At 44.3% G+C, this 27,194-nt stretch overlaps 1 protein-coding gene across 1 annotated transcript in view; it reads left to right on the top strand.

The window, feature by feature from the left end:
* Positions 1-26,943, top strand: part of DDC (dopa decarboxylase) — a 174,982-nt gene extending 148,039 nt beyond the window's left edge. The window contains exons 12-15 of the mRNA XM_075586479.1: positions 2,939-3,037; positions 10,062-10,163; positions 20,562-20,780; positions 25,049-26,943. Coding sequence (XP_075442594.1) covers positions 2,939-3,037; positions 10,062-10,163; positions 20,562-20,777 — 417 coding nt within the window. The 3' untranslated portion in view covers positions 20,778-20,780; positions 25,049-26,943. The remainder of the gene's footprint in view (positions 1-2,938; positions 3,038-10,061; positions 10,164-20,561; positions 20,781-25,048) is intronic.
* The last annotated feature ends 251 nt before the right edge of the window (positions 26,944-27,194 follow it).

The raw sequence follows: 27,194 nt of genomic DNA, 5'->3' as shown, positions 1-27,194 counted from the left end.
ACTTGAACAAAAAACAAATAATACAAATAAAAATACTTTTAAATAAAATACAAAGGATCAAGATCTGAATAAAAATATAAATAATTGCCAAAGGGAAAAGCGCAACATATTTATGTATATAACAGCTGGGGGGAAAAAAACTAAATCGAAGGGAAACACTAAACCTAAATCAATTGTAATAACAACCTAGGACAGGAATGAATATTACTACAGTATATGGAGAAACCATAAAGAGCAAGTTAGATCATATTAATCGATTAGAGCACCCAGGTCTATTTCGGCATTAAGTCCAAAAGAGACAAGGGTTTTCATAGTGTGTATCCATTTGGTTTCTAATCTTGAGATCTCATTAATATTATCTTCTCCTCTCCAATTTGGAGCAATTATTTCAATTCCTATATATAGTATTCCCATACGATTTTGGTCATGGCATTCTTCAAAATGTATAGAAAAACTGTGCTGAAGCAGTCCTTTATGAGCATTAGTGATACAGTATGTTGAGCAAATTTTAGTTTTAAATTTCTAGTTGTTCTACCGATATATTGTTTATTGCAAGGACTGGATTAAATAAACAACATTAATAGAATTGCAACTGATAAAGCACTTAATATTACATTGAGCATTTGTTTTAGTTGAAGAAAAACTTTTGACTTGTTTATTCTAATGAAGGTTAATTTTACAAATCTTACACCTTAAACATTCATGAAATCCTTTAACATCAAGAAAAGTGTGAGCTCCCACAGTGTTCTTTCTATCTTTAAGACAGCTACGGGCCACTTTGTTTCAAATTGTCTGCCTTTGTAAAAATATATATATACTTGATACACAATATATATATATATATATATATATATATATATGCAAATACAACTGTATGCTCATCTGCATGTCTTAGGCAGGTCTGCAACCCCGCCTTTCCCCATTATCAAAGGCGGGGTTGCAGACCTGCCTAAGACATGCAGATGAGCATACAGTTGTATTTGCATATTTGCTTTCCTGTGGAGGGTTTTTGTCACTTTTTTTTACTCACCATAACTTAACTCAGTATTATGGTATACACACACACACACACACACACACACACACACACACACACACACACACACACACACACACACACACACACACACACACACACACACACACACACACACACACACACACACACACACACACACACACACACACACACACACACACACACACACACACACACACACACACACACACACACACACACACACACACACACACACACACACACACACACAATAAAAAATGCTACTCGCCAGACAAAGAAGGGACCCGCCAACACTACATTTTTTTTAATTCCTATGTACGATTGAGCATACACATAAATATATATAATACACACACTGAATTATATATATATATATATATATATATATATATATATATATATATATATATAATGCAATTATGTATATTTTATATAAATATATATATATATATATATATATATATATATTATATTACTCCCCAGCACATCACACACATCACCCCCTGCACATCTCATCTCCCCCCCTTGCACATCACATCTCCTCCCACCCCATACAGCCCAGCTGATCTCCTCTCTCACCTCCCCTCGCCCTGCACAACACATCTCCTCTCTCCCCCTCCCTCCCCCCCCCCCCCCCACACATCACATCTCCTCTAACCAAAACCTGCACATCACATCTCCTCTCCACTGGATATCACATATCTACCCTGCACATTTCCCCCCTGCACATTACATCTTTCCTCTGCGCATCTCCCCCTCCCCACACATCTCCCCCCATGAACTTTACATCTCCCCATGCACATGTCCCCCCCAGCACATTACATCTCTTCCCAGCACATCTCCCCCCCTGCACATTACATCTCTCCCCAGCACATCTCCCCCTCTGCACATCATATCTCTCTCCTGCACAGCTCCTCCCAGTACATTACATCTCTCACCTGTACATCGCCCCCCCCATGCACATTACATCTCTCCCCAGCACATCTCCTCCCCTGCACATCATATCTCTCTCCTGCACAGCTCCTCCCAGTACATTACATTACATCTCTCACCTGTACATCGCCCCCCCCCCATGCACATTACACCTCTCCCAGCACATTACATCTCTCCCCTGCACATCTCCTCCCCTCCACCCACTGATTGGGCGAGCCATGCCGACGTCACCACTGGGTGTGGGACTGTTAGCGACAGGGCTCTGTGATTGGGTGGAGGTTCGGGCAGCCTGCTGCAGCAATACAAGAACTGAGGGGAGGTCGCCTCGCCAGCTCCCAAAATCCACTCGCCTGGCTTGCCGAGCCCTGTATGTGTATGTGTATATATATATAATAGAAAAATGTGAAAACTAGGCTCACCTCCGCATGTACAGCAATTGCAATATTTTGCCATGTGCATGCATGGAAATCAATACAAATATAAATCACCCAGAGCAGCTACCGTGACCTAAAATCTCAGTCGCCAAGATTTGCTAGTCACGGTAGCTACTCTGGGTGATGTATATTTATATAAATATATATGTATATTTATATAAATATATATATATATATATATATATTTATATATGTATTTATATAAATATATATATATTTATATAAATATATATATATATATATATATGTATTTATATGAATATATATGTATATTTATATAAATATATATATATATAATGCAATAAATATCAGTGGTTGATTTGGCGAGGGTGTCCAATTTTCGATAGTTATATTAACCTATGTGAAGCAATAAATCGCCCTTCATTTGGAAGTTCAAAATGCTTCAGTAAACTTTAGTCCGCGGCAATTAACTTAATTGGGAACTAGGTGAATATACTGTACAGTAGAATCATCATTTCACCTCACTTGGTAGAGTTTGTGTTTGCTATGCTTCTATTTCATTGCTGATCTTCATTCCTTCTGTTGTCAGCACTGGCAGATCCCATTGGGCAGAAGATTCCGCTCTTTGAAAATGTGGTTTGTTTTCAGAATGTACGGTGTGAAAGGACTTCAGGAATATATCCGGAAGGTAAATCCATTCATTTGTCTTTGGCAATGTGCATGCCTAAATTAGATAGATTGCTACATTAATATACTATGCTATCTTCCACAGAAGCTTATACAGTATGACGTTAACTCATAACGTTCGTGTCTTGCCTGTTCATTGACATATTGTTAAGTATCATACAGCTGCATTTATGTCTTTGTACCAGCATGGATCTGAATCTTGACAGCTTGGCTGAGTTCTGTCTTTTTGAAATTTAGAGAACCAAATATTTCTGCTTTAATCGTGAAACTTTTTGCAAAAAATGACAAATTTGTCAAATTCAGGTAAAATTGGTTTATGGCGATTATTTTAGATGCTGTGCTTTTCATACTGACACCTACAGAACTGAGATACGGATGTTTAACATCTGAAGAATACACTTTAAAGCAGCAATAAATTTATTGTTTTTGTTGTTTTTTTTTTTTTTTAAGGATTGAAGCGGGGGTCTCTGGAGCTGAACCAGATTAATTTCAGCTCCGGGACCCCCTGCTTACAAAGATGCTTACCTCCGTATGGGTGCAGGTACCTCTGTGCAGCTTATACAGTATTTCCAGGTCACACAGAGCACACCTCTCCCTGCCTGCATAGATGCCTGCACCACAAGAGAGGTAAGTATCTCTGGAAGAAGGGGTCCCCAGAGCTGAAAGGAATATTGTATAGGCGAGATTTCTGATTTAAAAGTATGTAGCTAGCGCTTAGCCATTGATATATGCTAAATGATATATACCTGGAAAATGCCTTACAGACTTTAATGGGGTTTAAGATGTCTTCCGGTGACAAAGATGTCTTATGGCAGAATACTGCTTAGTAAATATATCCCTATGTGTACAATGCTTTTCAGGTGCCATATTTTCTTAATTTTTTTCAAGCCGCCTATGAACTTCTTCCTCAGTTAACCAATTGTTCATTAATATGGAGGTTGTGGCTTATTCCTGCGGCACTACAATTGAAATTGTTTCTCCATTGGTAAAAACAGAGGCAAAGAATTTGTTTAATACCTCTGCTTTTTCCTTATCTCCAATAATCTGCCTACCCATCTCACACTGAAAGGGTCCTATATTTTCTTTTCTCTTTTTTTGTTATTAAGGTACAAAAAGAACTTTTTAGGGTTGAACTTACTTTCGATTGCAATCCTTTTTTCATTATCCATTTTTTCTAATGTGATTGCCCTTTTGCATTTTTTGTTACATTCCTTATCATTCTGATACGGAAAAAAAAATAGCAAGCCGAAAATAGATAAATTCCTACATGTCTAATTAGAATATAGATGCTCTACATTAGGGCCCTCTTGTGTTTTTGCTGAGAACTGCATTTTACTCTCAAGAGATACTACAGGCTGTTTTTGCATATTCATTAAACTGCTTAACCCGTTCAGCTTGGGCTGAGAACCAAATGAATAAATTTTTATGTATGTATACAGTAATGCATATTTGTATGCTTTTTCTTTTTCTAATTTCAAAACATCTCACTCCAAGTTGAATAGACCAAGTAGTTTTGTGGTATGTTAGCAGATTATCTCAAAATCGTGTTTCTGTATATACAGTATAATTGTTTGCAAAGAGTTCATCAAATAAAAATCTATTTTCTTTTTTTGTGCGAAAGAGATGACTCCAATCTCTTTCCCTATTTCCGAAAGTTTTAGGTGTAGCGTATTTGGGCAAGTTTACAGAAGTCCTCATTTTTATCATCTCCTGTTTTTGAAAGATTTTGCATTGGAAATCTAGCAGGTTAATAAATAGGCCCCTGTGAATTAAAGTTTGGGACTTAAAACCCTACTTCAAAAAGTACATACAAAATGTAGTGCTTTGATTAAAACCCTGTAAGGGGTTTGGGACTAACAGAGGGAAAAAAGGAAGCGGTGGCAGTTCCAAAGGGCCAAGTTATAAAGCAGTAACAATTTAGGAGGACCTGCAATATTTTGTGTTCCAACATAAAAAAAAATATTCAAGATTTTAGAGTGAAACATTTTTTAGGATAAATGTGGGACTGGGAATTCATAGGACTAATCCTTCCCAAGACTGGCCAGCTCTCCCAAATGATTATAAGACTCCAGAAATGATGGCAGTCTCTCAGCCTTTCGGCTGGTTGGCCAATATCCCACAATTACACTAGGAAGGAGAGGGACAAAAAGAGAGAACTCTCCCTCAGGAACAACATTTTGGGTCTATGACAAATTAAAGTAGCAGCCCTTCCCTCTGCCTTTTAACCCATCCCTTCAGCACCCGGTGCACTGGGATTCCTGAAGGGGGAGAAGGAGACTTGGGTGGGGGCTGTGGGGGGTGGGTGAGGGGGTGGAGAAGGAGAGATGAGCCAGGGGGAGAGAAGGGGATATGATTTGAGGTGATATATATATATATATATATATATATGTAGCCAGGTCCCCTCCGGTCCCCCCGCTCTCCCGTTTTCCCCCCTTACCCTCTCTTATGTGGGGATGTTGCTGGCAGGACAACGGAGTCCAAAAAAGAGAGATAACCTGGGTCAATCCCTCCAAATACAATGATACTACAATAATACAAAATCACGATGGACCATACTAGCCCAAGCAAGATAGTTTTGATTGCTGCCCCAACCCCTGACTGAGGATCTTCCTGCGATCCTCGTGCTATGGATATGTGGAAAAAAGAGAATAGGGGGGCGCAATACTTGTTACAGGGAATCGGAAGATGGCCCTAATACACAATACACAACACACAATAAAGGTGATGGTGAAGGGATTAAATATAATATATCACAGTGTACTCACACGGCCAAGTGTGGTACCAGACAGGGGTAATGGTGTCTTTTCACAGCTGCCAGCTACCATCCAAACTCTTTCTGTTATGGAGCTCAGCAGTCTGATGTCATCTGTGTCCTACCATGAATCTTCATCAGCTCACACAGTCGTTTATGTGTGTGTAAAGGTGACACCACACATAACGTTGTAAAAAGTGTAGTTTATTAGTAAAAAGTGAGCAACAGTACACTCACATGTAGGACCGCTTCGGTACACGCAGTCGGCTCCCGCGTCGCGCTGCAGTGTCTTCCGTTGCCCCGCGTCCGGTGCTCTGGACTCCAGCAGGGCGCTCAAAACTGCCTACGGTGGCCGATAGCGGTCAGATGATGCAAATGATGTAGATGATGCAAACGTACAGGGCCCCACATGAACTACGCGTTTCGCAACGTATTGCTTCATCAGGTTCATCGTATCACTGTGATATATTATATTTAATCCCTTCACCCTCACTTTTACTGTGTGTTGTGTATTGTGTATTGGGGATATCTTCCGATTCCCTGTAGCTAGTATTGCGCCCCCCTATTCTCTTTTTTTCACAGGGCGACGGAGTCGCTGGCGGCTCCCTCCGCAGGGCGCTGCTATATTGTGTATGCGCAAAGGTTTGCGCATGTGCAGAAGTGGCGGATGGATAGACAGGGGCCTTATTGGTTGCGCATTCGCAGGGCACACTAGCGGCGGCCATTAGAGTCGCACATACGCAGTGTCCTATGCGCTCGCAGCCCCAATGTTAATTAAGCAGCAGAGAGACAACAACTCCCATGATGCTTAGGAAGAAGCTGCCTGGTGACGCACGATAACCAATGTGATGGTTGGATTGCTCCTGAAGGGAGGAAAGTGTACTGCATGCTGGGACAGCAAATGGAGAGTCAAGACCTGGACCCTGAAGGTGCAGGTAGTGTCCACGGAGCTGTGCTCCAGGGACTAGGCCAGAGGTAACCCCCAAGGGCCCAGTTAGTCCCCGAGCCACAGTAGAAGTATTCTCCTGCCTGCTTCCGCCACCGCCCGCTGTCTTAATGCCAGTCCTCTGCTGACATGATCTTCTTCTTAGGCCGCCAGCTGTTTTCCTCCGGTGCCGCTCCTGTGGTCTGCAGTGCTCCTCTTCTGCTGTCGATAAGCAAAAAGGGCGGGGGGGGGGGATAATACTTTCCATATTATCCATCATTTTCAGTTATCCACCATGATATTGGTCCTGTTTAAGTTGGATAACCGAGACTCTACTGTACTGTAAAGGGAGGCAGCTAACTTTTTACCAGACACTCTATTTCAGCACCTTGTAGCTCGAACTCCAAATAATCCACTGGTTTCCCTGATTTCAAACTAATTCTTATTTGGGGTCTATTCATAAAAGTAACTATGCAGCAAATCCGCTGGGGGGAGCGGGGAGGGAGTCTGCAATATATTTTTCAAAGGAAAACTCGTAATTGCATTTTTAATAAATTGACTCCCGTTTCTTTAAATCTAACTTTAAGTAGGAGCTCTGCTACAAAAAGAAGAACCATGTGGCACTATTTCACTTGAGGGGTCCGTTTACTTGGAGTTTCACATCTGCAAAACCTATTGCCAGCAGGGCGTAGTGACCTGAAAAATACGCCTTCCCCTGATGCACTTCACGAATAAGTCACTTCTTCAGATGGGATCACTGAAGCTTCTCCTCTGAAGAAGTAACACAAAATGTTTTTTTAAGTCCTCATGTATTGCCGGCTATAGGTTTTGAAGATGTGAAGCTTGAACGAGTGACCTCATGTAGTCCCTCCTTTTGTATTAAATTGTATAATTGAGCAGCAGCCTACATCAGAGAGAGCAGTAAAACAAAAAGTTCTGTTTAATAAAGGCTCTGCGGCTTGTCAGTGGATCTCTCCCTTAATCACTCCTTAAACCTTGTGTGATGTCTTCCAGGAACAGTTTAAAGTATACCTTTTTGATTTATCGCAAATTGTGTGTGCGCGAGCATGCGCGAAGGTTCGCGCATGCGCAGAAGCGGCGGATGGATAGACAGGGGCCTTAGTGGTTGCGCATGCGCAGGGCACCCTGGCGGCGACCATTAGAGTCGCTCATACGCACTCGCGGCCCCAATGTTAATTAAGCAGCAGAGAGACTACAACTCCCATGATGCTTAGGGAGAAGCTGCCAGGGGACGCACGATAACCAATGGGATGGTTGGATTGCTCCTGAAGGGAGGAAAGAGTACTGATGCTGGGACAGGAAACGGAGAGTCAAGACCTGGACCCTGAAGGTGCAGGTAGTATCCACGAAGCTGTGCTCCAGGGACTAGGCCAGAGGTAACCCCCAAGGGCCCAGTTAGTCCCCTGAGCCACAGTAGAAGTATTCTTTGTGTATGATATAGGGAAAGGCCTTAAGATAGGGACTCTTTCCACTATAGCAATAGAGAGAGAGATATGCTGCAGGACATTGCCTGAAGGACAGTGCAGCTTGATAGCAGAAAGAGGATCTGGACTCCATAGTAGAGACTGCTCCAAAAGGATCATCCAGCTGGGGGTCCCTCCCCAGAGGAGTCAGACAGTGGAGTCATCCAAGTAAGGAGCAGCGCACCATGCAGCAGGACCCCATTGCGGAGCTGCTGATTATCCTGGTTTGGCCTAAGACCAGCAAGGTATTATAAGTGCACCACCGGGCCCCAACACAGGGAAGCGCTATCCCTCACACTCACATTATTGCTTGTGGACATTCAGGGGTTAAGTTCCCAGGCACATTGCTATTGAAAGGACAAAGGGTGATGCAATGATTGACATGTGGGGTGATGCAAATATTGACATGTGGGGTGATGCAATGAGTTACATGTGGGGTGATACAATGAGACGTATGTAAAGAAGTTATATTCTATGCTTAGTAAATTCTGTTCTTATTCAATTGTGTGTATTTACTGTGTATGTTGGTTCCGGTGAGGGAACACTCCCCCACGCTGGGATCCCTCATCGATGAAGGCGCAGCACCGTGTATAAGTATACCCCAGGCTCCCAGTGGCGGCGGTTCAGGCCTCCAGTTAGCCACACAGGTGACAGCAGCACGCGTAGTTGTAGTACCCCGGGGGTACAAGGGCTACATATAGCACTTGGGACTCTAGTAAAATAGTGCTCTCTCTCATTAAGCCAATAACAGAGCTTTGTTCATGTGAACCTTACTGCTGTTTCAAGATTGAGGAAGGCCTTGTATCTATTATCAGTTTTATTATGTACTTGTAGTTTTTGCCATAATGTAGAAAATGCAACAATACAAGAGAGTGATGTTTCTGCGTTTTAATCATTCATGATTAGTACATGCTATATCTACTTCAATCACTCTGTCAATTTCTATTGCCCTCTCTTCTGTTCATGTATTCCTGTACTAAAATAAGTGCAGTTGTTTATATGATGCCCTTTAGTGTGTATTTACCAATTTCTTGAAGTTCTAAAAATACCACTTGTGAGCACAGTCGCATGTCTCAGACAGGTCTGCAATCCTGCCTTTCCCAATAATCTCTTAGCATACAGTGCTTCCACTGCAGCCAGGAATTCTGGGTAATGACATGCAAATGAGCACACTGTGTCACCTTTAAGCAAAAGGCAGGGTTTCAGACCTGTCTGAGACATGTGACTATGCTCACAAGGGGTATTTGTATTTGCTATATATTGTACGGTGGATGTTTTTTGTCACTTTTTAACTACACCTTCCCCTGATGCACTTCACGAACAAGTCACTTCTTCAGACGGGATCACTGAAGCTTCTCCTCTGAAGATGTAACTTGGTCACAAAATGTTTTTTTTAAGTCCTCATGTATTGCCGCTATAGGTTTTGAAGATGTGAAGCTTGAACGAGTGACCTCACGTGGTCCCTCCTTTTGTGTTAAATTGTATAACTGAGCAGCGGCCTACATCAGAGAGAGCAGTAAAACAAAAAGCTCTGTTTAATAAAGGCTCTGCGGCTTGTCAGTGGATCTCTCCCTTAATCACTCCTTAAACCTTGTGTGATCTCTTCCAGGAACAGTTTAAAGTATACCTTTTTGATTTATCGCAAATTGTAAACGTTTACTAGAGTAATTTATGCAAAGAAATGAAATAATTTAAAATTAGAACATCTCATTCTGGGAATGATTTGTGATGGATGTACCTACATGATTAAAAAAAAAAAAAAACTATTTCCACTGTATTTTTTAGTGCCCTGCAACTAAAGCAATTAAAAATCTGCATGTTTGTTCTTAATTTAATAATGCCCTTTCTTTCTGTGTCATTTCAGCATGTAAGACTGGCACGCGAATTTAAGACTTTAGTAAGGCAGGATGAGCGTTTTGAAATCTGTGCCAAGGTCGTTCTTGGACTTGTGTGCTTCCGTTTAAAGGTAAGATTGCAAGTTATGTTCAGACTTAAACCTTTGATATACATTATGCGCAGTGACAAATAAAAACATTTCTAGAGTCAATTTGCACTAGCATAAAACCTAAGATAGGTACATTGTTTATATTGCTATCCGAGCTTAATGCCACACAGACCTGGCTGATTTATTAATGCATTTTTAAGGGCCACTATTTTCATTGTAAAGGCATTTATCCCATTTTAATATCCCACCAAGGAACTTGGAGATCTGTGTATCAAGGCAAACATAAATTAGTTGGAAAAACTGCAGCAGATGCAAAGAAAAAAATCCTATTACTTTCAATGGGTTTTGATTCTTTGGGACGGTACATATAGTGTGGTTATTTCGCCACATAATTGCTCCAATCTTGCCTTGATACAGAAAGGCCCTGTGGCTTTAGTCTTTTTCTAAAGTGACTTTCCAAATTGCTCACTTACACATGTGGCGGCGAAATCAATTCAATGTACTTTCATATAATGTGCAATATGCAACTGACTCTCGTAGCATCAACATACACTGTAATGGCAAAATATGCATCTTAATACATAGTTCGTTATTCATTCAACTGCGACAGAGCCCATAAATGGGCATTTCTGTGTCCGGGCATAAAGTGCCTCAATCGGCACAATTGCAGTTTAATTAATAATCCCCATAGTCTCCATTATGTTACAACACAATTGTATGAAAGTACTGTATGTATGTGTAGCCATGTATCAAATGGTATACAGTTCTTTCTCATGCTGGCAGTAAAACCTGGTAAGTATGCAGGATTGCCAGCATCAATCATGCAGGTTTGCCCTCACACCCTGGTGAGGTGTCATATGTACACAAGGGGAGTGGTAACACGCTCTGTGTCCACTATTAGTGACACAAGAGATGTGGCTATTTCCTAAGTTATATAAGACACAGAACTGCCCAAAGTTAGTTGGTTATCTGTATGGTTCAAGAGTTATGATTCAGCTGTCAGACCTAGTCAATAGTATCTGCACTGTGATCAGGGACCTGACACAGGTGGTGATCTCCCTGCGGGGAGAGGTGAACCAACTCCATTAGGAGGGAAGAAATTTCTAAAGGGATGAACTGTAATATAATGAGCGGCTGAGTACGACCACTGCGAGGGGCAGTCTGCTATGATGACAATAAAGATGCCCTAGTTCACCAAACCCTTGCTGTGTGGGAGTGAAGTTCTTGCACAGGAGGAGGCACCACAGAGGAGGTCCTCATCAGTTACATCTTCCTGCGGACGCAGAGATCCTGATGAGGTGGAGGCGCTGCACTGGATATAGGTAGGACTCTAAGCACACTACTTCAGATGCCTGTCATGCTGATATCCCCATACCATCCAAGCGGGAGACTCAGGAGTCCTGTATGCCAGCAGGTGCACCACAACATACATGGATGTAATGGGGACCAGTTAGACCACAGGGGCCAATCTGAGATTGGGTGGGTCCAGAAAAAACGTTACATTTATGGAGGAGCTGCTGAGATACCTATCAACAGGACAGGCTTTTGCTAGGCACACTAGGAAACAGGGAGAGTGTTTGCTGCCAGTCAGTGCTGTGTATGGGACGGAGCCTAGGGGTAGTCAGGGGCCTGATGGATTTGTCAGCTAGCAAAGGACAACCTAGGATCCTGAGAGTGGTACAGTGGTTCTGGAGACAGGGCTATAGCTGTCCTAGTCACCTTGAGGCAGCTAGTTGGTTGGATGCCTAAAGGAATAGCCTGTTAACGTGGTCAGGAATTCTGGAGAGGGTCTGCACTAGGCTGGCCAACAGTAGGTAGACGCCCTAGTAATGCATGGGAGACGCCAGAGTACTCTAGCCAGGAGCCAGAACACTTACCATAGAGCACAAGAGATCAAAGAGTAAACTCCGAGAAACCGATACTCCAAATCGTGCACATATAATATCCACAATGTATCCAATGATGAATGTACACATAAATCCTTTTAAAGCACTCATGATCAGTGTCCCAATAATAGCATATAAAGGTAAAGGAGTGAGTGAATCTGTGTACCCAAGACTGACCAACGAGAAGGGGCTAGAATGTGGTAAGGAGAAAAAGTCCCATTGGTGGACGAAACGCGTCAGAGTTTTTCTCTGTAGCAGAAGGATTCATGTGTATGCACTTAATAAACAACCTTTTATTTTGATTGCGCTTGGATACCAGTTTTTGTACCCCTACGGTAGCTGTGAACCGCCTGAAACTTTCCTTCTACTTACCATAGAGCAGAGCCTGGAGGGAGGTGGACATAGCATACACAGAGAGAGTGAGCCTAGCCTGAGGTAGTACAACATGAGTCAGATTTACATTGGGTACACGTAGGTGGTGCATCGTGGCATTCTTTATTGCATCGGAATGGCAGCTGCCCCGCAGAGAGGAGCTCCATGTGCGATAAACAAAAGTACAGTGTAAAGATGGCGACCGCAAGGATGGAAGATCCGCGCGGTGCGGATAGTCCAAGATGGCGGTCCGCGGCTGATGGAGGGAGCGCACGTGGTGTGCATGCTACTGAAGAGCAAGCTGCAGAAGGAACTTTTGCCAGCATGCTGTGGAGTGGCGCTAAGGCAGTGGCCACGCCGTTTTGGTCCTGCTTAGGATCAATGGGTGCTACCCTGGAGGACAGTGTTGAGGACATTGTGACTGTGTGCGGAGAAAACGGAGAGTCTGCTTGTCAGACGGTGACCTACAACCAAAAATCTACCTCAGTTGCTTATGTGAGTGGCCGGGCAAACCAAGATGGTGGCTCCCGCTTCCCTGGGAGACCGCGTGGGCCGAGTGCAGAAAATTCTGCAAAAGCAAAAGTTGCAAGGAGTTGGCCGGGATTGGCGCCAAGCAAAGAACCCCACCCTGCTGGGGGGTATGGCGCGAAAGCTGTGGCCACGCCCTCCTGGACTGTGACAGGCTCAGAGCTAATTATGGGTCACCCCGTGAATCTATGGGACCCTCCCCAAATATTCAACAGGGGGAGGGGTCTTTATCTCTGCCAAGCGAGACCCGAGTTGTCTGAGGGAGTAGCTAGATGTGAGCTTCCTGTCCCTCAGTTGCGAGGAGCTGGTGAACAGGCAAGACCACTACATAAAGTGTCCCCTGTAATCTGCATGGCCAGCAAAGCCGAGGAAGAGATGGACATCTCCGCTCACCCCTACTCAGCACCAGGAGGCTTCCTGGTGCTCACGGCGGGTGGCAAAGAAATAATCAAGTGCTTGTGTATGCAGTGCCGGCTGCCGGGTGGTGTAGTCAGCACAACGGCTAGGTGCCCCCAATGTGGCATCCACTACCTATGGGCCGTGCAGTCCTTCGTGCCAAGACAGACCGTGGAGGCGGGAGCGGACACAGCTAAGCTGACCGCTGAAGCTTTGCCCTTAGTCAAAACGGAACCTGTCGATCCTGGAAAATGGGGATCGCTCCTAATGATCTCGACGGAGCCGGGAGAGAAAGGGGCCTACAACCGAGGTGAGAACCGGGAACCTCACCATTGGTCCCCTATGTGAGTGCCACTCCCTGAGTCGGAGTTTGGCTCCTCGGATGAGGAACAAGCGACCCCGACAACGGTGGTGATGCGCCTACCGGCGGACTACTACAGCGGTGCTGTGAACGAAGCAGGCCTTACCTGTGTCACAGCGGGGCGGAGCCTCGAGGTGCCGAGATCGCCTGTGCGGAGGCAGCTGGAGCGGCGGAATCCCACGGCCGTGGTGGCTGGTGGAGCAGACGGAGGAGAAGATCCCATCCCGAGCCAAAGGAGCGGTGAGGCATACTCTTACCCTCCACAGGCGTCGGTGGTGGTAACGGCGGAGAAAGGCCTAGCCCAGGCCCGAGGGGAGCGGAGAGCAGGACCTTCACTTCCGGCGGCGGATGTCGTTGTGGAGGAAGAGGTTCCGGTGGGGAGCCCAGCCCAAGATGGTGGCGGTGAGTCCCGCGAGATCGACGACGTCACATCCGGCGGACACAGCGGAGCCGGGTGGAAGATGGCCACGTAATTGTGACCACAGAGCTGCACCAGGTCGCCTGGGTACGGGAAGAGCTGGCAGGCCCTGCAGAAGCCTGGGAACAAGGGAGCGGGTGAACCGGAAGGCCAGTCCGATGGCATCGGGCAACATAGCGAGAAGTTGCGGGTCGTCCCCTATGCCCAACCCCCGGCCCTAGTTAAGACACCTGCCCCTGTCACTTCCTCACCTGGGTCCCGGTCTAGCCAAGGGTTGTCTGGGGAGTCCCGAGTCACTTCTGAAGAACGGACTGGGGAAAATCTGGACTGGGGTGATTGTTTCACATCTGATGATGGGTTGGGAGGGGGAAGGTACACGAGGACAGTATCCTCATGTCATAGTGAATGTTCTAATATAGTGAGTGTCAACAGCCGGCCTAAGAGGTTGGGGTCGAATTCCAGATCCACTGGTACATCTGGGATATCTTCTGGGGTAGAGCCCGAGGACAGTGAGGGTCCAGTGGCGGTACCAGAGAGCTGCAGGGAGAGAGAGACCAGGTGGTGGGCACCCTTGTTTGAGGGGTATGAGGCCTGGCTGGACCGCACACGATTTATTTTGACGAGAGAAGGGATTGTAGACTATTGGTGGGGAGTAGGGGAGTTCACGGAGGAGGAGCAGTTGGAAGAATTTCGCCTGCGATGGCATGATATTCATTCCAGAGTAGTAGACCCCAAGGGGACAGCCATATTCAGGGACCCTGTAGAGCTGGATGAGCCATTGTCGTGGGTACTGCCATAAAATGCTGATTAGGACCAGCAGGGCTGAGAGGGCCATTGTTACTAAATACAAAAAGTCTCATGGGTTGGAGTACCCTTATGTACCAGAGCCCCTAATGCAGGAAATTGAGGATGGAAGAAATGCCTGGCTGAGGGAAACCATCGAGGAATATATTATGAATAAATCTGGTGGATACGCGGGTTTCAAAACCGAGGAGAGGATTACTCAGTTGATGAGGGTGTGGAGCGTTGGTCGCAATGTCTTTATGCACCGGGTGGAATATAGGCCAGAAAATGGGTTACCCAGAGAACATAGTGTAACTGTTAAGGACATTACCGGTAGGGAAGTGCAGAAGCCAGACCCTAGGCACTACTATTAGGTAGTAGAGGGGGATTCTCCACAGGAGCAGTGCAGTCTGCTGGTCAGCAGGCACTGTGGTGATATGTATCTTGATGGAAAGATTACTGTATAATGTATTTTTATATATATAATGTGTGTTGGTTATGTTTTGCAGTGCTGCCTGGAGGAAGGTTCTGCAAATTTAGATCCCAGCTGGGTCGTTGGGGTTCATCAGGGGGAGAATGTAGCCATGTATAAAAAAGGTATACAGTTCTTTCTCATGCTGGCAGTAAAACCTGGTAAGTATGCAGGATTGCCAGCATCAATCATGGAGGTTTGCCCTCACACCCTGGTGAGGTGTCATATGTACACAAGGGGAGTGGTAACATGCTCTGTGTCCACTATTAGTGACACAAGAGGTGTGGCTATTTCCTAAGTTATATAAGACACAGCACTGCCCAAAATTAGTTGGTTATCTGTATGGTTCAAGAGTTATGATTCGGTTCTGGAGGTCTACAGCAAACAAGGCTGTCAGACCTAGTTAATAGTATCTGCACTGGGATCAGGGACCTGACACAGGTGGTGATCTCCCTGCGGGGAGAGGTGATCCAACTCCATTAGGAGGGAAGAACTTTCTAAAGGGATGCACTGTAATATAATGAGCGGCTGAGTACGACCACTGCGAAGGGCAGTCTGCTATGATGACAATAAAGATGCCCAAGTTCACCAAACCCTTGCTGTGTGGGAGTGAAGTTCTTGCACAGGAGGAGGCACCACAGAGGAGGTCCTCATCAGTTACATCTTCCTGCAGACGCAGAGATCCTGATGAGGTGGAGGCTCTGCACTGGATATAGGTAGGACTGTAAGCACACTACTTCAGATGCCTGTCATGCTGATATCCCCATACAATCCAAGCGGGAGACTCAGGAGTCCTGTATGCCAGCAGGTGCACCACAACATACATGCATGTAATGGGGACCAGTTAGACCACAGGGACCAATCTGAGATTGGGTGGGTCCAGAAAAACCGTTAGATATGTATGTATGTATGTATGTATGTATGTATGTATGCATGTATGCATGTATGTATGTCATTAATGTACATAGTGCTTCACAGTAGTAATACACGTGACAATCATAGAAATAACAAATAATACAAATAACAGATCATGGAAATAAGTGCTTCAGACATAATATAAATGTAATATTCCGGAAGAGGACTCCCTGCTCCGAAGGGCTTAAATCTAATTGGTAGGTAGGAAGAACGTATAGAGACAATAGGAGGGAATTCAGGTAAGTGCGTCTGCAAGGGGCCAAGCTTTATGTATCATGTGTATAGTATTAGCCATGGTGCTACTCATATGATTCTTTAAGCAAGTGTGACTTAAGGTGGGTCTTAAAGGTGGATAGAGAGGGTGCAGTTGGGTATTGAGGGGAAGGGCATTCCAGAGAAGTGGGGCAGTCTGTGAGAAAGGTTTAAGGCGGGAGAGGGCTTTAAATTCAAAGGGGGTAGAGAGAAGTCATCCTTGAGCAGAACGCAAAAGTCAGGATGGTGCATAGCGAGAAATTGAGGCTGAGATGTAAGGAGGGGCAGAAGAGTGTAAAGCTTTAAAAGTGAGGAGGAGAATTAAGTGCAAGATGCGGATTTGATAGGAAGCCAGGAGAGTGATTTCAGCAGGGGAGACGCTGAGACAAATTTAGGAAAGAGTAGAGTGATTCTGGCAGCAGTGTTTACGATAGATTGTAGGGGAGACAGGTGAGAAGTAGGAAGGCCAGACAGCAGGAGGTTACAGTAATCGAGATGGGAGAGAATGAGGGCCAGAGTCAGAGTTTTAGCAGTCGAGCAACAGAGGAAAGGGCGTGTCTTTGTATTATTGCAGAGGAAAAAGCGACACGTTTTAGATATGTTTTGAATGTGAGACGAGAATGTGAGAGAGGAGTCGAATGTGACACCTATATTATACTTCCAACAGTAATGTGGAAGGAGGTAGTAGGGCCATGTTTGGGAGGAAGTATGAGGAGCTCTGTTTTTGCCATGTTAATTTTAAGTCAGCGGAGGGCCATCCAGGATGATATCGCAGAGAGACATTCAGAATCTTTGGTATGTACAGGAGGTGTATGGTCAGGGGTTGAAAAGTAAATTTGTGTGTCATCAGCATAGAGGTGATATATAAACCCAAGTGTTGTGATTAGATCACCTAGAGAAAGTGTGGGTACCCCCACAGAGAGATCGATGGAGGAGGATGTGTTAGCAGAAGAGTAATTGAAAGTATAATGGGAGAGGTGAGAGGAGATCAAGGATAGAGCTTTGTTATGAATACCAAGAGTATGGAGAATGTGAAGGAGAAGAGGGAGGTCCACGGTGTCAAATGCTGCAGAGAGGTCAAGTAATATGAGCAGAGTATAATGACCTCTGTCTTTGGCAGCATGGAGGTTATTAGTTATTTTAGTGAGGGCTGCTTCAGTGGAGTGAGCAGTGCGGAATTCAGATTGCAGAGGGTCTAGGAGAGAATAGGTGTAGAGAAAGTGGAGCAAGCGAGAGAATACAAGACGTTCATGTAGTTTAGGGGCAAAAGGCAGGAGGGAGACAGGTCGATAGTTAGAAAGACAGGTAGGGTCAAGCTTGCTGTTTTTGAGTAATGATATAACTGTTGCATGTTTGAAGGAGGACAGGAAAGTACCAGAGTAGAGGGAGGTGTTAAAAATGTGCGTGAGCATAGGGATTATAGTAGGAGCAAGAGGTTTTAGGAGATGGGAGGGAATGGGGTCAAGAGGGCAAGTGGTAGAGAGAGAAGAGGAGATCAGCAGTGACACATCCTCCTCTGAGACAGCTGAAAAAGAGTCAAGGAAGGCAGGAGGAGAGTTAGGAAGCAGTGTAGGATGGAGGGAGGAAACAGAGGGGATGTTCTGACGTATGGATTCCACCTTTTCCTTTAAAAAAAATTTGAGTTAAGCATTGCAGGCTACTCAACTCAGAGGGGTTTGAGGCTATATTAGAGAGTACAGGTGGACAACACATCTGTTCTTTTTTACTTTTCAAACTGTATCGAAATTGTTCTTTAAAAATGTTTACTAATTATGGTCTCTTCCTCTCATTGCATATAAAAAAAATGTGATTTGATTCCAAACTTACTTCCTACAGTATGTTGAAAGGACTGATCTGGAGACCAGTTTGAATAGGAATTTTACACCACATCCAAAACTCTAATGTATGATGGTGGTAATTTTTGGGATCATTTTTCTGGTTGTAAACAAATAATATTTTACATATCCATGAATAATGGTTTAGGTCCTTTTTCTATATCGTCTGATATGGCTGTTTGGAATGATTTCAGGTAAAAAATCTCCATTGAGGTTGGGCTACATAGGCTCTTCCCCCTTAGGGGCTTTTTCTATATCCGCCGAGGTCAATGGTGAATTTCAGGCAAGATCATCCACTTCAGAGGATATAGAATAAGCCCCTTAGTCTTCATGTGTCAAATCAGTCAACCTTTTAAAAGACATGCCATTTCTCATTACCATATCTATCACTGCTGGAGACAAATAAGTAAATATTCTGATAATGGATATTTATTGTGTGCTTTTCATGTTACATTTTAAAAAAATCTAACTTTGAGGGGCATTTATTATTTTGAATCATTAAGCAAGTTAATCTTTTCAGCACTAGAGGGACCCATGATGAGAGAGTTAGGAACAATAACAGCAACTCCCAATACAAACGCAATTATCTCCTTCCTACCTTTGAAGTTCATAAATCTGCGTGCGATCCTGTTTATTTGTTTCTTATTTTGATCGTCTCCCAGAGTCTGTCCCCTCTCGCTCAATTTGATGCCCCAGTATTTGTGTTTGTGATTTTGCCAGTTGATGTTGGCAGTGACATGTCCAGTATGAAGGGTTACACGGGATGCTGCTGTGTTAAATGAACAGAGACTGTGTTGCTTTGTGTTTGTGCCATGAATCAGATAGATATCCCGCAGGGTGGAAAACTACTGTAGCAAGCTCTACAGAACTGATTCTTCATTCCTAAATGGTTAAAGCATAGCACACTACAAATAGCAGAGTTGCTATCAGATAACCCCACTAACTAGGTGTTTTAAAATATACAATCAATAAAATCTATATTTTTTAAGCAGCATTAAATATTCTGGGGAAATATTTTTTCCCACTTCTCTCTTCCAGATATTTTTGAGTAACAATACCCTGATATTTCATAAAGACTACGGGACCTGCAGTATGGATCAAAGAAATGTTAGCTTTCGTGCAGAGCAATATTTGTCACAGGGGCCATTTTTTTGGCACTAGAAAAAGGGAAAACATGATGGAGAGAGACATGGAATGTGATATTTATATTATATAATATTACTTTCCTTATCTGCTCTCTACATTTTCTACTAAGTAGAGATGGGCGAATTTGTCCCCACAGTTCAAATCCACTGAGAAAATGGTGTGTGCTTCACACGTTCGACATTTCTCAGTTCAAAAAAATCGCCTTTATTTAACATTTGATTAAGTGACAAAGGGAAGCAAACTTAAAGTAAATAAACCTTGCAGTAAAAAAACCCAGAAAACAGTGAAATAGAGACTAAGGCCGTGCTTATAGTGCTGGCGACGTGACCAATGACGTCACCCGTCGCCGTCGCCACTGGCGAAAGTTGTAATTTGATTTTTAGCGACGTTGCTGGCGACAAGGCCAGTGACGTCACTAAAACGGACGGGCCGCGCAATTTGATTGGTTTAGAGACAGTCACATTTGTCTCTAAAAAATCAAATTTACCCGGCTTCAAAATTTTTGGTCGCGCTTACTATAAGCACTTGCGACGGAGTCAATGTATTTATTTCTGAGCGACGTTGCGTCGCCATCGCAAGGCACTATAAACGCAGCCTTAAGCTGTATTGAATGCTTTCATGCGGTTTTTGAATAAATTTTTTTATGTTCAAACACACTTTTGCGTGTGTGCAAAGAAATAAGAATGTTCATCCGCAAGTTTGCAGGCTGAACTTTGATACATTCGCTATTACACTATTACTAACATTCTTCAAGTGGCAAGCTGACAAAATTGATGCAAATTACAGAACTTCCATGCCTGTCCATACAGGATGCAATCATGAAAATACCTTTTCAAATCAATAAAACAGAAAAAGAAAAAAGAAAAACATTTGGGTCTACTTTAAGTATAGACCATAAATGTTTTGTTGTGGTTCATGCTCCAGGTAGCTGCACTGATGCCCCTAAAGTGCATTGCAACTTTCAGCTATTAATTAGATTATTGAACGATTCCATTTTGGATAGTTAAATGTAACACTGTTTTTCGTTCTAATTTTTATTTATTTTTTCCTTATAGGGCTCTAATCAATTGAACAAGGATCTCCTCAGAGCGATAAATAACATAAAAAAGATTCATCTAGTGCCAAGCTGCTTGGGGGACACATTTGTCTTACGCTTTGCTATTTGTGCTCGAACTGTGGAGTCCCACCACGTTAAGTTTGCCTGGAAGCACATTGCAGCAATAGCCACTGAACTCCTAAAACCGAAGGAGAGCAACAATAACGAGATCTAAATGGTAAGACTTCCATGTTCCCTAAAGTCTCCACTAGTGAAACTACATTTAGAGTTAACATTCTATGAGGTCCACATTTTCACATGTGTAAGGGGCAGGCGCAACAGGTTCTCTCTCATGGGGAGGGGGGCGAGAAACAAGGGGGGGGCGAGAAACAAGGGGGGGCGAGAAACAAGGGGGGGGGCAAGAAACAAGGAGGGGGGCGAGAAACAAGGGGGGGGCAAGAAACAAGGGGGGGGCGAGAAACAAGGGGGGAAAGAGAAACAAGGGGGGGGAGAGAAACAAGGGGATGGAAAGAGAAACAAGGGGCGGGGGAAGAGAAACAAGGAGGGGGAAGAGGGAGAGAGACGGGGGAAGAGGGAGAGAGACAGGGGGACGAGGGAGAGATGGGGGGGAAGAGGGAGAGATGGGGGGGAAGAGGGAGAGATGGGGGGAAGAGGGAGAGACGGGGGGAAGAGGGAGAGAGACGGAGGCGGGAGAGAGATGGAGGGGGGAAGAGAGATGGAGGGGGGAAGAGAGATGGAGGGGGGAGAGAGAGGGAGACCATACCGCCCTTTTATAGTGAAAAATGAAAACGAAAAATATTTGATTGAAATAAATTATGTATTTGCCTTTGTTAAAATATTTCCATATCGCTACGATTGTCATTATACTGTTTCTTTTGTCCAGAGCAGAGAGAGACCAGGGGGGAGCAGAGAGAGACCAGGGGGGGCAGAGAGAGACCAGGGGGGGCAGAGAGAGTCAGGGTGGGGGGGCAGAGAGAGACCAGGGGGGGGGGGCAGAGAGAGACCAGGGGAGAGCAGAGAGAGAGACCAGGGGGGGGAAGAGAGAGACCAGGGGGGGGGGGCAGAGAGAGACCGGGGGGCGGGCAGAGAGAGACCAGGGGGAGGGCAGAGAGAGACCAGGGGGAGGGCAGAGAGAGACCAGGGGGGGGCCTAGAGAGACCAGGGGGGGGCAGAGACCGGGGGGGAAGAGAGAGACCAGGGGGGGGCAGAGAGAGACCAGGGGGGGGCAGAGAGAGACCAGGGGGAAGGGGCAGAGAGAGACCAGGGGGGAGGGGCAGAGAGAGACCAGGGGGGCCGAGAGAGACCAGGGGGGGGCAGAGAGACCAGGGGGGGCAGAGAGGGGGGGCAGAGAGAGATCGGGGAGGGCAGAGAGAGACATGAGGGGGCAGAGAGAGAGACCAGGGGGGGGGCAGAGAGACCAGAGGGACCCAGTTCCAGCAGTCCCAGCATAATGAAATGTCCAAAAGTGCTTGCAGTGCAATTGTTAGTTCTGAAAGTTAATTTTTTTTCTGCCTGCTATGTGTGTGTGGGGGGGGGGGCTGCTTCACTTACCTTGTAGTCAGAAACACAATGGAGCAGCAGCAGGCGGGTTTTCTCCTTCTTCAAGGCTTGATGGAGTGACGCCAGGGTTCCACAGCTTGTGCATGCTCTGGGCTTCCATACCCACCCCCTTCACCCCCCCCTCTTCTGACCTGGTGCCGTGAAGATGCCGGAAGTGTAAGGCTGCGGTCCCAGTCATCACTGTGACACGCGCGCCTGGCGGGGTGGTCGGCGCGTGCACCGCGCTAACCGCGATCTGCGGTCTTTTTAGGAGAGAGGGAGCTTGCGACGGGTGACTACTGGGCCCAGCCCCATTGAGAGGCGGTGCTTACATGCACAGTGCATGCCGCACCGTGCGCTGTGGCAGTTACTGGGACTGCAGCCTTAGAGGCAGAGCTACGGCTGATTGCTTCTCCACATGGGGTCCTGCACAGCTTAGCACAGCAGCAGGACACAGTGCGGAGTTCTGTGGGGGAAAGTAGGGCTGATCGCACTGGTTCTAGGAACTAAGAAAATTTTAGGTACCGGTTCTCCCGAACCGGTGCAAACCGGCAGAATCCCACCACTGGCGCAGGCGGGAATACAGAGAGCAAAAAGGGGAAGGTAAGTATTCATATCCACAATGTGCAGATGTAAGGTTTCTACTGTATGGGCAAATCACACATCTGAATGTCACTCATTAACTCTTATGAAGACTCAGCAACTGACTAAAGTCCGATGCTGGGTATTGCACCCCGACTGGCTATTAACTTGAGTGTCAGTAAACACCACAAGAGGGTGCGATACCCTGCATTGGACCTTAGTGAATCAGGCACTAGAAGTCAAGCAGATTCAGGTAAATTATTTGTATTAGCTGGCGGACTGATTTCATGTCTAAAAATAAATAAATCTATACGACTGATGGGGACACATGTTGTCTCCTTGAGTGGTTAGGTGCAGTTGCAGGATGGCCATCATTGTTCTGTTTCTTTAACGGTGTAGTATCTAACAGGGCTAAAATGAACCAATGGCAGTGACATGGTTGGGGGGTTAAATCTGTGAGATGGATGAGATTCTTATGAAAAATCAGACTTCCTTCATTGAGTTTGATAAATAATTTTAGGAAGAAAAAGGCAATTGATTTGCTTATTCTACTCCCTTTCTCTTCTCTGAACTTGTATCCTCTCATCCAACACATGGACCCATATTTACTTGGCGTGGCAATGCCATGATGCACCTTCCAGCCCTGAAAGACACCTCTACGGGTTATTCACATGAATGGGCCATAAAGTGTCTTTGGAAAGGTGTCTTGGGCATATCACCGCTTCGTAAATATGGGCCTATGTGTTTAGTATAGCAATTCTAAGCAGCATCTTGAATTGCTAATGCTATTGTCTGTTTTTCTACTTCACTGATGCATTATATGTCTTTTGAATTGAAGAGGTTACACTATGATAGCCAGTTATCCTCTCATTATTACATTACTCGTTTGAACAGTGTTTCTGAAATACTGGTCCTTGGAACGCGGCTTGCATGACTGTGACGAATGCCTTGAATAATGCCTATACTCATCTTATTACTTGGCAGCATGGTATTCTGGGAGTTGTACTCCACTTCAAGATAAAAGGATCCAAATCTCTGGTTGTGTGTGTTTAGGAGAACATATGGGTTTTGTACAATGCGTTTTTACTGTTGCTTGTACAGCTTCTTGCTATCATAAAAATTGCATAAAAACTGATGCAAAACAGCACTAAATCTATAAACACAAAAAAAATTCATTGCTCTCAATTAGGTTTTCTTTAACAAATCTGGTGATCTTATTTTTCCCAAAGATTGTAGTATTTTTTCAGCTGAAAAAACATTAATAAATAACCCACTCGCCATAGAGTTTCACCTAGTCCCTTAAAAAGAAAGTTGGTCACCACTGCGCTAGATCACTACATGTAATAGTTAACAAATACAAATCAGTCCACATCATTTTTCTCTGATTTATAAAGACAGGTACATCTTACACAGCGGAGCAAAACATTATAGCCACCGCTCTCCATAATCACCTGTACTGTAGTGTATGCAAAAGTGTAACCTTGATGCTTCACTTGCTTAAGTTAAATGGATATTATCCTGTGTTTTTTTTTAAATAAAGTATTGTGTGTGTGTGTGTGTGTGTGTGTGTGTGTGTGTGTGTGTGTGTGTGTGTGTGTGTGTGTGTGTGTGTGTGTGTGTGTGTGTGTGTGTGTGTGTGTGTATAATTCTGATCAGACTTGAATACAATGGAAACTATAGCTAGAACATGTCAGAAGTATTTTAAAATTACATTTTTGTGGAATGTGAACATTTTTAAATGGAGACATAGTTCCCTTGTCCTACAGTAAGTACTTTGGTGGCTTAACTGCATTTTACTGATGAACCAGTTCTCACAAGATCATGCGTTACGACAGCCGCAAGACTGTGGGATTTGCTGCATCTCTATTTGTTACATTGCAAGGCTTATCACATCCCGTCATTTAGTGTCTTACCACATGATAGAGGATGGAATAACGTCTATTGAATCTGTATGTGATTTCAGTACCCCATTCCCTCTCCTTGTTGGTTCTCTGGCAGGGAGGGGACATACATTACTATAGAAAGAAACCAGAAAACAATAACCCCCATTCAAGTAATCCTACTGGTTAGCCACGTAGTTTAAGCACAGGAAACCATTACCTTACACTAGTTCACTTACTCCTGCAGCACGTGGGACTGCACATCTGCCCAGATGCAGTGTTTATCAGTTCTTGGCTACAAAACAATACATAATTTATGCTCCCCAAGTCTACAGAGCTTGGCTAACCCAAAGTGGTTCTACCAATGAGTAAAAGGCTTTCCAACCAAGTGCCGACGCAAAACTAAAAAATGCATATGTGTTTTTGGGGGGGTTCTGTTTTTTGGAGGTTAACGTTGTTGACAATTTCATTTTTTTTTCTCTAGGGGAAGAAAACTCAACAGACCAAGAGGAAGAGAAAAGATCATATTTACTTTGCGCATACTGTATTTTGTTGGAAGTGTATTTATTTGGACCAAAAGCAATGTAATACTGCCATGATAATAATGTGAAGTAAATGCAAGGATGTAGTATATTTTTTTTTACCTTTGTCTGCATCATAAAGAATTGCAATAAGTATGTGCTGCCAGTAATTTTAATGTTAACCGTTCACTGAAATATGCTCCCCTCCTGTTCCGTGTTGAAACCCTGTATTTGAAGGTTTCGATCATATACCCCCTCTCCCTTATCTCCTCTAAGCTGAAAGGGTGGCCTTCTTTAGTATTTTCTGGTACATTTTATGATGCAGACCGTGTACCATTTTTGTAGCGCTTCTTTATATGACCTCTATTTTGTATGTCCTTCTGGAGATACCCATGATCTATAAAGTGGCATTAATATATCTCTCTTCCTGCTGCTACTACAGTATGTAGACACAAACCTACATACAATATTCATTCGCATTTGACTTTATTTGTGTCTAAAAAAAATTACTGATATAAAAATGATTATCATATACAGAAATGGCAATTTCCACGCACCCAGGCCAGTGAGCCACTTTAATAAAAAAAATGTATCGTCTGAAATGAGTGAGACTCACTGAAATCTATGAGACCACTGATGCGAAAAACAAGTGAGAGTAGCATAACTTGGCAGAATTGTCAAGTATCACTGAATTAGAGTGTAAAGGGGTGATACAATTTACTCCTTAGAGACCGATCGAATTTGGAGAATACTAAATTGGCCCCTACAGTATGTGGGACATTGCCTTTTAATATATTTCAATACTGAGTGTTTAGAAAGATGTAATTGCCTGAGAAAGTCGGGCCAGGATGGACTCCTCCACATATGTAAACATTATAAAGATTATACTGTCGCTTTAGACTTGCTTACAAACTTTTAACAAATTTCATCAAGATCAGTGTCAGGAAATAGCCCTGACATATATTTTCCTAAATCTCCCTCTCTCTCAGTTCCTTTCTCTGTCCACCGGCTGTGCTGCTGTTTTCTGTCTGCTCCGGGGTTCCTCTGTCTGTCTGTCTCCTCTTATTGCTCCTGTCCTCTGTCCTTATAGTTTCCTGTTTCCTGTTCCTCCCTTGCCTTTGCTTTGTGTTTCCTGGACTTCTCTGCCACAGCCTGTTCCTCTACTTGTCCTTGCAATTAAAGGCCTTTGCTATTGAACTAGAAACAGTCTGTTTCCTGCTAGCAAGTCCCAGTCCAGTTCCTGCTCCCTAGTCTCAGTTCCTGCTCCCCTGCCCTGCTCCTGCCTTCCTGTTACCGACCCTGCCTTTGACCATGACGATCCTGCTTGCTGCCTGCCACCGAACCCTGCTTGTGACGACGATGATCCTACTTGCTGCCTGCCACCACCAGTCTTTGCCTGCTCCCGCTGTTCCAGCCACCGAAGTCCTACCAGAAGTCTCCTCTTGACAATCAGACGTTAACCTGCATGCATCAAAAAACAGTCCATGGGCACAGTAGACTTCTAAAGGAACCTTGACCTTTTGAATGCACTTATAATGTAACTGGTACAGCATGGGCACTTGCTCATTTTCTATGGACAGATCTGGCAGACGGAGCATCTGGGCACCAGTCGTATCACTTTATCACAATACAGACCGTAAGAGATCTCTTCTTGCCTGTAAATACTGTTTCTATTTTTTCAATACGATGCTCTGTTCAGGCGACATAAGCGTTTGAAACATTAAGTGTAGGGGAGGTTAAAATGGATCTCTCCCCAAAGCCCCTCGTAACCTCAAAAGCAAAAGATTACGATGATCAAGAATTTTAATACTACATTTTAATATATATTTTAAAAAAAGCAGAACAGGGGCAAGATACTAACATTATAAACTCATATAAACTTGAGAGATGGGTAGGCAGATTATTGGAGATAAGGAAAAAGCAGAGGAATTAAACAAATTATTTGCCTCTGTGTTTACCAGGGAAGAATGAAGTTCAAAAGTAGTGCCGCAGGAGGAAGCCACAACCTCCATATTAATGAACAATTGGTTAACTGAGGAAGAAGTTCATAAGCAACTTGAAAAAATTAAAGTTAATAAGGCACCTGGCCCCGATGGCATACATCCAAGA

The sequence above is a fragment of the Ascaphus truei genome, chromosome 2 (assembly GCF_040206685.1).
Source record: "Ascaphus truei isolate aAscTru1 chromosome 2, aAscTru1.hap1, whole genome shotgun sequence".
NCBI lineage: Eukaryota > Metazoa > Chordata > Amphibia > Anura > Ascaphidae > Ascaphus > Ascaphus truei.
The sequence above is the reverse complement of the archived record's forward strand: the minus strand, read 5'-3'. Positions and strand labels throughout refer to the sequence as shown.